This window comes from Lithobates pipiens, unplaced genomic scaffold, assembly GCF_037356315.1.
Source record: "Lithobates pipiens isolate NorthernLeopardFrog02 unplaced genomic scaffold, aLitPip1_a1.2 Scaffold_16, whole genome shotgun sequence".
Taxonomy (NCBI): Eukaryota; Metazoa; Chordata; class Amphibia; order Anura; family Ranidae; genus Lithobates; species Lithobates pipiens.
Window position 1 is genome coordinate 355,352,620 of NW_027507748.1, and position 12,424 is coordinate 355,365,043.

At 38.7% G+C, this 12,424-nt stretch overlaps 1 protein-coding gene across 3 annotated transcripts in view; it reads left to right on the forward strand.

Annotated features, from left to right (window-relative positions):
* Positions 1-12,424, forward strand: part of CSMD2 (CUB and Sushi multiple domains 2) — a 1,348,498-nt gene that overhangs the window by 1,215,007 nt on the left and 121,067 nt on the right. For all 3 annotated transcript variants that reach the window (XM_077481921.1, XM_077481922.1, XM_077481923.1), the window contains 2 exons: positions 1,221-1,337; positions 9,057-9,266. In XM_077481921.1, coding sequence (XP_077338047.1) covers positions 1,221-1,337; positions 9,057-9,266 — 327 coding nt within the window. The remainder of the gene's footprint in view (positions 1-1,220; positions 1,338-9,056; positions 9,267-12,424) is intronic.

Consider the following 12,424-nt stretch of genomic DNA (forward strand, 5'->3'; position numbering starts at 1 on the left):
CAGCAGATTCTAGACATGGTACACTTTACAGGTAGACCCCCTAGGCACTATATTGTAAGGATTTTTTATTTTTTTTTGCTTTCACTTTATAAATCTAAAAATCACTGTTCATTTAAAAATTATGTTCTTCACAACATTTTTATTTATACATGTCCCCCAGGTCAAGACCCGGGCCCCTATAACCATTGTATGCCCAATTACTTGCATATAAGCCTTCAAAATGGGCACTTTTGATTTTTGATGTACGGGTCCCATTGACTTTAGTGGGGTTCATTATTCAGATCCGAACTTTTGTGGCATTCGATAATTCTGGTGTGAACCAAACAGGGGTCAATTCGGCCTATCCTTACCTACTGGTACTTGGTTGCCCCCAGGACTTATACACAATGCTATAGTGCCTGGCTACCATGCCAGGCCATGTGCGAACTGAGAAAAGCGAACAGGTATATGCGGTTGACAGACAGGCAGAGTGGTTCTATTACAGTGCAGATGCAAGGCAGGCAAGGTTCAGAATACTCAGGGTCAATTCATAGTCAAAAGGAAGACTGAGTTCAGAGAATAGTATAATATCCGATTCGAGGTCATCAAAAAGGGAATTCAATCTAGCAGGGCAGACAAACAGACAGGTTGTAAGCCATGCAGCATACACAATATTACAAGCATGAGACTGTAGGCTAAGGCTTGGCTGTCTTAAATCAGGTTTGGTCTACACCCAGAGTATAGCCACCTCAATCACCTTGCAGGTGGACAGACAGACAAGGAGAATGCTTTAGCCAAAACCAGGATGCTGAAATGAGGAGCAGCTGTCAAATTACAGGAGAGTTTATATGCTCCTGACAGCATTGAACTCTGCACCATTCAAAATCAAACTGGATTCATTTGTTTTAGGTAGGTTAAGACCATCCTTGATAACAGTTAAAAAATGAATTGCCTTTTTAGTACTGAGGAATGCATTGTGATTTTTTTCTGGACTGGCAATTTGGCTACAAGGCATCGCTGAAGTTATGTGCATTAGTTGGCAACTGTACACTGTAGTTCTTTAATGCTCTTTTTGCCCTTGAATTTAATTTGAATTTGGTCTAGGCTGCATGTGTTTTATGTTCCCCAGTTTAATCTCCCTTGTTGTCTACCATCCATCTTTGTTACAGATATTCCACACTGTCTTACTTGTAGCAATTTAACACAGCACAAATTCTTCTTCTCTCCACTCCCTCCCCCAGCTCAGTGTGGAGGAGTTACAGAAGACATGGAAGGTGTCATTCTGAGTCCTGGATTCCCAGGAAACTATCCCAGTAATTTGGACTGCACCTGGAAGATCTCTTTACCAGTGGGATTTGGTGAGTGACAGCACGGTCACATTTCATATACAGCAACTTCAGTATGGCAACACCTGCCTAATCAACTGTGACAGCAGAGGTTATCACATTTTATCTGATGGAGATAGATAGTGCTTATCATGGGGAAGTTTATGCTGTATGGAAGATGACAAATGTTTTTAAGTTGCCGTTTACACACTACTTATATTTCCCCATACTTGCAGCAGATTTGGTGAACAGTTTAGAGAAAAATCTAAAATGCGGGCCAAAATGGTCACCTTGCTTCATTGTACCAAACAAATTAGATACCTTAATCATACTTGTTTAACTTACAACTAAATAGTTTGTGGTCGTAAATTAAAATTTTCTATTTCTCTACTTTCTTGTAATGCCCCATACACATGGTCGAATATTCCGACAAAAATATCCATCAGATTTTTTCCAACGGATGTTGGCTCAAACCTGTCTTGCATACACACGATCGCACAAAGTCGGAAAAAATCGGATCGTTCTGAACGTGGTGACGTAGAACACATATGATGGGACTATAAACGGGCCAGTAGCCAATAGTTTTCTTCTGGTAATTTATTCTGAGCATGCGTGGAACTTTGTCCGTCGGAATTGTCTACACACAATCGGAATTTAAACGATCGAATTTTGTTGTCGGAAAATTTAAGATCCTGCTCTCAACAACACGATCCAATCACACATTTTCCGTCAGAAAGTCCGACCGTGTGTACAGGGCATAAGAGTACCATTATATAATTTTATTTATCCCCAGCCTATAGTCTCTTTTCCATACACAGCATTAGAGATTTAGGTAGCTGTAGACTTAGGCAAACGTATTTTTCAAATGGTGCAAGATGAGGCAATGGTGAATAGTGTAGAACTTAGGCCTCATGCACACTGCAGCTACCAAATACCTGTTTTACAGGCTTTGATGGGTTTTTTTTCCTGTACCCAATAGACATGTGCAAAAGGAAAAAATTTGTTTAGTTTAGTTTCGTTTTAATTCGTTAATTCATTCATTTCGTTTAGTTATATTCGTTAACTTCCTTAAATTCGTTTTCGGTTTTCGTTTAGTTTTCTACCGAATTCGAAAAATTGGCCACATTCAAAAATATTTCAACCAAATTCGAAAATATTTCTACCGGATTTGAAATGATTTCAACAAGATTCGAAATTATTTCAACCGCATTCAAAATTATTTCAACCGCATTCGAAATTATTTCAACATGATTCGACATTATTTCAACCGCATTCGAAATGATTTCAACATGATTCGACATTATTTCAACCGCATTCGAAATGCTTTCAACATGATTCAACATTATTTCAACCGCATTCGAAATGATTTCAACATGATTCGAAATTATTTCAACCACATTCAAAATGATTTCAACATGATTCGATATTATTTCAACCGCATTCGAAATGATTTCAACATGATTCGATATGTTTTCAACCACATTCAAAATGATTTCAACATGATTCAATATTATTTCAACCGCATTCGAAATTATTTCAACATGATTCGATATTATTTCAACCGCATTCGAAATTATTTCAACATGATTCGATATTATTTCAACCACATTCTAAATGATTTCAACATGATTCGAAATTATTTCAACCACATTCGAAAATATTTTGTGACCCGACTTTAGGGCCATGTATCTTGGGGTCACTTGGTGCTAGAAACTCCAAATATGCTGTAGTGCTATTACTATTGTGTTTGCATACCAAATTTGGAGTTTCTAGCACCAAGTGATCCCGAGATACGTGGCCCCAAATTCGGGTCACAAAATGTCAAGCACTTTTCTGCAGCAGAGAATGACATTTTGCGACCCGAATTTGGGGCCACATATCTCAGGGTCACTTATAGCTAGAAACACCAAATTTGGTATGCAAACACAATAGTACTAGTACTACAACCTATCCAAATTTGGAGTTTCTAGCACCAAGTGACCCCAAGATACATGGCCCTAAAGTCGGGTCACAAAATATTTTCGAATGCGGTTGAAATAATGTCGAATTATGTTGAAATCATTTTGAATGCGGTTGAAATAATGTCGAATCATGTTGAAATCATTTCGAATGCGGTTGAAATTATTTTGAATCATGTTGAAATCATTTCGAATCCGGTATTGAGTCGAATTTCGGCCGAATTCGGTTGAATTCGTTAGCATTGTAATTCGGTTATTCGGATGCATCCGAATGTCCGAATAATGAAAATGTGTCCGAATTTCGAATCGGAACGAAACGAAATGCACATGTCTAGTACCCAAATGCACCTCTATGTTAGCTTATGTGTCCATGCAAACATAGGCATTTAGAGACAGGGGCGTTTAGGGGAAGAAATCTGAACGTATCAAAATCGCATTCAAGAGAATAGATTTTAGGCAGAAAAAGCACCCCATGTGTCTAAATGCGTCTAAATGCTAGTGTTAATTTCAAAGCTTGATGTTTCTAAACAAGTTTGAAAAACATGGTTTTAAGTGCATTTATAATGCTGCTTTTCTCCTGTCAGAAGGGCATTCCGAATAGCATGGTGGGCATGTGGTCTTTCATGGGCACTCTGCAGCTTCTCTTTTGCCTAGGCTCATCTCTTCATCTATGCTGCAGGGCTACATGACTGCAAAGTAGCCATCATTAATAGAGGAGCAGCCAATCACCAAGCAGCTCTTCCTCTTTGAAGGCCACACACCTTAATAACACATTAGTGAAGTCCATAAGCTCTGTCATGTGTGCAGAGGTACTTTGCTTCTTCTAATCATGAATTATATGCTAAGGTTTTTTGTTTTTTAATGATTGATTTGTCACAATGAACCAAGCCAATAAATCCCTGTTAGACAGCCACATTTAAGATTTCTAAAGATTTTAAGAGTTGACGTATAGGTCCGCTTTAAAAAAAAAAAAAACTAAAGGCAGATGTACTAATCGTTCCACTTACCTGCTGTCCACTTTTTTCCATCCAAACCATTAAGAGGATTTGGGTTTTAGTTAGCTTGGCACCTTGTTTTATAAAATAATATGTTTTGTTGATTGAAAGTTACCATCACACACACAAGTTCACGTGGTTATTAAAAAGCATTTATTCTTCTAACAAAGAGAAAGATAGAGCAAGGGAAAGTAAGCAGGGCAATCAGCTAATTAAGTATTAATGTGGCCAATGTGTGGAATTAATTGTGTGCATGTCATCAAGGAAAAAAAAATGTTTTACCAGCTAATTAAAGATGTGGCTTTCCTTAACTCTTCCCCTTCTGTTTGGTTTGATACTTTATTAATTAATGATCGCCAGCACTTGCCTACTGCTGCACGACGATGTACATCGGCAAAATGGCACCGCTGTGCAAATAGGCGTACACCATCGCAGGCTATAGGGCACGTGCACAATGCCGGCCATGCACACGCGCACCCGATGCTTGCCGCAGGATTGTGCCCACAGGTCCCACTGGACTCAATGTCCCACGATCTAGACACAGAGAGGCAGAATGGGGAGATACCTATGTAAACAAGGCATTTCCCTGTTCTGCCTAGTGACATGACAGAGATCACTTCTCCCAGTGATTGGGAGCAGTGATCTCTGTCATGTTCTAGTGAGCTCATCCCCCCTACAGTTAGAACACCATGACTGAACATACTGAACCCCTTGATTGCCCCCTAACACCTCTTCCCTGCCAGTGACATTTATACAGTAATCAGTGGCTATATTTAGCTCTGATTGCTGTATAAATGTTAATAGCCCAAAATAGTGTTAAGAGTGTACAATCTGTCCACCGCAATGTAGCTGTCACCATAAAAATCGTAGATCACCACCATTACTAATAAAAAAATAATAATAATAATAAAATTGCTATAAATCTATCCCCTATTTTGTAGACGCTATAACATTTGTGCAAACCAATCAATATACGCTTATTGCTAATTTTTTTACCAAAAATATGTAGAAGAATACATGTCGGCCTAAACTGAGGAAAAAAAATTTTTTTTAAAAAAAAATTTGGGGGGGATATTTATTATAGCAAAAAGTAGAAAATATTGTTTTTTTTTTCAAAATGTTTTTGTTTATAGCGCAAAAAAATAAAAACCACAGAAGTGATGAAATACCACAAAAAGAAAGCTCTATTTGTGGCAAAAAAGGACATTATTTTTGTTTGGGTACAACGTCGCACGACCACGCAATTGTCAGTTAAAGCGACGCAGTGCCATATTGCAAAAAAAATGGCCTGGTCATTAAGGAGATAAATTCTTCCCGGTATGAAGTGGTTGAAGAAGGTATAAAATTATAAAGAGAACTATAACTTGGCTTGGATTTACCTACATACAAAACATTTTTCTGTGACCCATATATTGGACAGCAACATTGGCAGAAAGCAATTCTTAAAGAGATGGGTTTACTTCCTCTTTTTTTCCCTGCAAAGGTAAAGCATAATGGACTACTATGCATCGCATAGTAGCTCATTATGTGTCACTTACCTGACACAGGAGCCAGTGAAGTCGCCGCTGTCCCCTGTAGTCCGCCGCATCCATGTTGCTTGTGGCGTCTCGCAGCTCCGACGAATCACAGCGGCGCAACCGCGATGACGTCACTCCCGCGCATGCGCACGGGAGTCGCGCCTCGCAGCTCCGCCGCTGTCATGCGGCGAAGCCGCGATGACGTCACTCCCGCGCATGCGCACGGGAGTCGACAAATTTGGCAAATCCATTCTTGGATTTGCCGCATTTAGTGCGCATGCGCGCCGCGTCTACGGCGCATGCGCCGTAGACAGCGGTGCCCATTTTCGGGCAAATATCTCCTAAACCATATAGGTTTAGGAGATATTGCTTGGACCTACAGGTAAGCCTTAATCTAGGCTTACCTATAGGTCCAAGTTGTTTGGAAGGGTTTACTTCCTCTTTAAAGAAAGTTACTATGGGTGCTTTCAGTAGTTTGGAAACTTTTTGTATGAATATTGAACGATAGTTATGTGTGTGCAGAGATGGATGTCAGCCAAACCAGCCTTAAACGTTATGTTCCAATGAAACAAGGCACATTTATTGACATTTGTCTAACATTCCTCAGCAACATTTTGTCAATATTTAATGCTATACACAGCAGATCGTTAAAGAACAGCAACAGATTTTTCTAGCTACACATGGGACTGTTAAAGTAGAACTATAGATTGTTTTTTTGTGTTGTTTTGTTTTCTTTTTGATAGAGAAAGGGAGGGTTATAACCCCTGTCAGATTTTTTTGATCCACAGCCAAAAAGAAAGTGAGTGTAAATTCCTTCAGAATAAGGAAATTCCTTGAGGATCCCCAGGTCACCAGAATTAGTGTCCTCGTTGGAAGATTTCCCCTCTATTACTTTTCTGGGGACACCCCAAAATGTGTTATTTTCTTTTACTTTCACTGATAATGGTAAACAGGACAAGCAACGAGGGAAAATCTCCATATGAGGGGGCACCGACACCAACAAAGACTGATAAGCATTCTAATCCCACTCCACTCTGTCCAAAACAAAAAAAAAAGTTTTGCCTTTAGTTATATTTTAAATGTAGTGTTTTAATGGCACCCCCAATGCACTGTTACAGTAGGGGACAATGCACCCGCTACACTATTCTTATTGAATGGCACCCCAACAAACGGTTGCGGTAGTCTCTTGTTGTATGGTATTTTTTTGCAATGTGCCCCATGGCTGTGCCCAGCTCCTTGTGCCCTTATTGACAATGTCTAATAGCCTTGAAACTGTATCCCTCATAAACTTCATTGGGGTTTGATGCTTAATTTATTTTGGCAAACTGCGCTCAGGATCCAATGAACCCCACACAAATTGAAAACCGGGGGAGTTTGATCATCCCTGCTTTCTATATCTATGCAGAGGTTTTTGGTTGTGCTAGCATGGTACTGTTTGTGTCTCAACTTAGTCTAGAAGCATCAGTTCAATATGCATTTTGTCTACAGACAAGTTACTGGTTGGGATTGTGTTAATTTGATGTTAACGTTTCCAATAATCTTGTTATAATATTGTTTTTCTTTGTAAATTAGTTTTGGTTCTATAGACTGTATGTGTTGTATGTCAGGGGGTAGAAGGAATTACAGCACAAGGAAGCTGGCCTACAGGAATAAGTAGTATAATGCTGACATTGGTAACAGATGGATGTACTCATCAGCCTACTGCTTATCCTTCACTGCCCAATCACAGAATTAGACAGAGACAGGAGTTTTTTTCTGCCTAAATACAGTAGAGAAAACTCACGTCTCTTAGCTATCTATGGATGTAAAGTAAATAACCAGATAAAACCGTTTTCACATAGATATTTTATCAGTGCATTTAGCTGTTTGTCTGGAGTTTGCCTTTAAACTGAATATTAATGTATCAAAACAAAGAAAAGGATGCAGGCTTTTTTTCAGCAGGAACTAGGGGGAACTCAGTTCCACCACCTCTGGCTCAGGTCTTCTGCTCCCTGCTCACCACTATCACTTGGTAACACTGAAGTCCAGCTTCTGCATTTGCAACTGATAGCTTACCTCCCAGTAGCTCCCACAGGTCAGATCTCCTCAGCAGATCCCGCTGAGTGCCAGACAGGGACAAGGGAGATACAGAACAGGTGCCCAGGGTTTAGTGCATTCATGGGCAGGAGAGGGTGCATGGTAGGCTGCACCCTCTGTGGTCTCCATTTTTTCCCTGGTGACCAGTTGTTGATGCTCCTACAACATGATCTACCCTGTAAGTGACTGTAGTATAGTATAGTGTGCTGGGAGGCAGTAGTGCATCTAGGTTTTGTGCCGCCCTAGGCCTGACTAAACTCGTGCACCTCTAATTTAAATATGACCCACCCCTTCCTTTTAAGACCACACCATTTGCCGTTTAAGACCCGCCCTGAAATTTTCAATTGGGGACCCTAGTTCTGAGGGCCTGGGGGAGAATGGATTCCCTTAATTTGCATAGATTTCCTTTCACTTCCTGTTTGGCTATGGGGCAGGAAGTGAAGGGAAATCTCTGCAATGGGACAGGGATGGTAAAAAATAAACTGACAGGGGCTATAACCCTCCCTTACTCTTTCCAAAATGAAAAAAAAAGTGTTGCATATAGTTCTACTTTAAGCACGAATTTCTGATAATTTTGTGGAGAGGACTAAGAAGATATAACCATGCCAATGGTGCAGCAGAAAACATATAGCACAGTTAGGAAAGTTGGTGGTCCAGGATGATAGGAGAACTCCCCCCCCCCACAGTTGCAGAATGCCGTCCGCCCGCATACTAGAAGCAGTGTGGCCGCTTTATGGAAGCGCTAGACTAATTTGCCTCTCAGCCCAGTTCCCCCCATAAGACTGGCACTACACTGCCACTAGCACTAACACTACACTAAGCCAGCGGGGACACTTTCAGTGCTGCCCCCCTGCAAAGTGCTGCCCTAGTCCTGGGCTTCTTCGACCTAGGCCAGGATACAGTGTTGCTGGGCGGTACTACAGCCAGATAGGTGTTTCAGCTTAATATTGCAACAAAGGTAAGACATATGACAGACGGTGGAGCTTTAAGGGGGGGGGGAGAGGAGGGCAGTGGAGGGAGGGGTTGTATGCAGAGGGAAGAGCTACTATTTGATGCCATTTGGCAGGTATGTGTGTGTGGAGGGCATGGCTGAGTTCCTGCACCTATTCTCTGAGAAAAAAAGCTCTGAAAAGGACATTATGTACCTTTATTTTACAATTAATTTGATGCTTCTTTTGACACAAATATTACATTTTTCTATCACAGGAGCTCATATTCAGTTTCTGAGCTTTTCAAGTGAAGCCAATCATGACTTTGTGGAGATTCGGAATGGCCCTCATGAAACCAGCAATGTGATTGGTCGGTTTAGTGGATCAGAAACACCTGGCAACCTTCTTTCTACGTCCCATGAAACCTCTATTTATTTTCATAGTGACCATTCCCAGAACAAACCTGGATTTAAGCTTGAATATCAAGGTAAGAAGTAGAAACTCATATTTTGTTCTTTACATAAGCACAGTTATATTCAGACCAGTGTTTTATGGTGTAAAATATGAATTGATTGTGTTATTTATAAAAGAAAAGCAAGATAAATGCCCAACCGGTGCTAGGTAAAAAATTATTAAAGTGTTACTAAACCCCCCAACAGTAAAATCTGTCTGTATATGCATTAAAGCATGCTTGTTATACTCACTGTGGGATCCTCCATAGTGTGTAAAAAGCCTGTTTGATCCTGTATGCACAGATCCTCCCCTTCTTGCATTGTCCCCATAACATGTCCGGATAAGACAGTGTTACTGGAGTCATGCACATGCACGGTTTGGAGTGTATTGCTTGAGAGTTTTTTTTTTTTTTTTGTTCTTGGGAGAGTGCATATAATCAGCACAGGGCCAATAAACACTGTCCAGATTGAGGGTCAGGGGTCCTGAATCCTGATAGGACAGACAGTACAGTAAGAAAACTCATCCTACAAGCTTTAGCCAGGCACGAATAGATGTCACAATACTGATATATACTGCTGATGAGAAAAGGTATTTAGCAGTTTATATTTGCTAAAATTATTGTATTTCCATGTCCTGTGTACTGTGGGAGATTAGATATAGTGGATGTAGGGTCCTGGGTTTAGTAACACTTTAACTTAGAATTTTTTTTTAAAGCTGTGTTCATTTAATATGGTAACATGGTCAGCCCCCAGTAGTCATTTCCTGAAACTCTTAATCACCTGTCCCCAGTCCTGCAAGATATCAATCACAAAGCCACAGAGCTACATGTCAAAATTTTCTGAGAAGGGCCTGAGCATGCATAGTACAATCTAAATTAAATCCTATGGAGAGTTAAAGAGGAAGTAAACCCTGATGGGTTTTACTTCCTCTTTATTTCCCTGCATAGGTAAAGCATAATGGGCTACTATGCACAGCATACTATATAATATAATATAATTAAAAAAACAACAGAATAGAAAGAATATAACAATTTCCCAAACTTCAAATAGAATTAATTTGAACTTAAATAGAATAGAAAAGAATCAATTAGACTAGAGTAGAAAATAATAGAATAGTGTAGAAAAAAAACAACATAATAGAATAGAATAGAAAGAATATAACAATCTTCTGAAATTTTTTATTTCAAATAGAATACATTTGAATATAGTAGGATAGAATAGGATAAAATAGAAGAATAGAAACAAACAAATAGAAAAATAATATAATTAAACAAACGACAGAATAGAATAGAAAAAATAAAACCATTTTCCAAAATGCAAATTGAATCTATTTAAATTTGAATAGAATAGAAAAGAATAGATTAGAATAGGAAGCTGGTTATATTCATTCTATTCTGTATTTTTTTCCTATACAATTGTGTTATTTTCTAGTCTATTCAAAATCAGTTCTATTCTATTCAAATTGATTATATTTGAATTTTGGAAAATGGTTATATTATTTCTATTTTATTCTATTTTTTTAATTCTATTATTTTCAATTCTATTCAAATTTCAATAGGTTATAATATTTCTGTTCAATTATATTCTTTTTTTATTCCATTATATTCCTTTCTATTCTATTCTATCCCATTCTAGTCTGTTCTTTTTTTTCTGTTATATTCTTTTATATCATTTTTTTTTCTATTCAATTGCTTTATTTTCTATTCTATTTTATTCCTTGTAAATTGGAAAACTATTTGAATTTGAAAACTATTCAAAATGAATTTGAAAACTTTTCAAATCGATCCGAATTTGAATTTGAATCAATTTGATTATGAATAAATGAAAATAATTCATAAAACAAATTAAACGGATTAAACAAATTTAACTAAATGAATAACAAAACACTTTTTTTTGTTCTGCACATGCCTAGTCCTGTGGTTAAAATCACAGCAGAATCACTAGGTGAAAATAAATGAAAAACCCTGAAAAATAAAAACAATGTAGCCAGCATATCTAAAGACCGATAAGCTAAAACATGTCAAATTCTTGACATTTATTTAATTACATTTTAAGGAATCAAAAGAGAAGGTCAAATCTTTTGGCCATGCTACACGTGTGGGTCACAGGAGTACATTTACCTTTACACTCCTGTGACCTACAGTCATCCTATAGCTATATGCTCTCAACTGAAGGGGTAGAGCCATGCCAGGCTTTGGAAGAATCACTGCTCTCCACCTGGAACAGACTAAGCCCCTGTACACATGGTCGGAGATTTCGAAAACCAAATCCGTCGGATTTTGCCCGTCGGATTTTGCCCATTGGATTTTGTCCGTCGGATCTTGTCCGAAACTGTTGCATACACACGGTCGGACAAAGTTGTCGAAAAATCCGATCTTTCAGAACGTGATGACGTAATTTCGTTACGATGGGACTACATTCAGGCTAGTAGCCAATAGCTTTGATGTAGGAATTTGATCTGAGCATGCGTGACACTTGGTCCAATCAAAATTCTCTACACATGATCGGAGTATGTCCGATCGGCCCAGTTGGTCAGGAAATATTTGCACCAAGTTGGAAAATTGGGTCCGACTGATATTCCGACAGAATCAGTCTGATGCATACCACACACAGTCGGATTATCCGACAACGCGGTCCGATAGGACACATTCTGACGGATTCTCTGACCGTGTGTACAAGGGCTAAGAACTGAGCGATCAGTGGTCATGTGATCATCTCTTAACGCACAACCTTATTTTTTAATTTAGATAATAGTGTCTATAAAGATATAATCACTATGATAAACTAAAAAAAAAATTTGTCCTTGCTTCAGCAGGACATATACTAAAAAAAAAAAATTACAGTGCCATACTTATGACCTCTGTGCTAAACTAAAATTAAAATGAACTCTTCATAAAAAGTAAACATACTGTACAGTAAATAATTAATAAAAACAAACTTGTGATGTGAACAAAAATCAAAATGTGTATATACAGTATAGGTTGTGATACTGGGGAATTCAGCTCAGTGGAAGAAGCAACTTTTAATGAGTCCACACCAGTCAACTGTGGTTAAGCCTTACCAGCCCACTTTTATTAAACAAAAGCAAAAGTAAAGTCCATAAACAGTTGCCCATGCTGGGGATTTTCACTAGAAAAACAAGTCATGGAAAATACCAACCCACCTTGATTTTTTCAGGCAGCACTGCTGCACT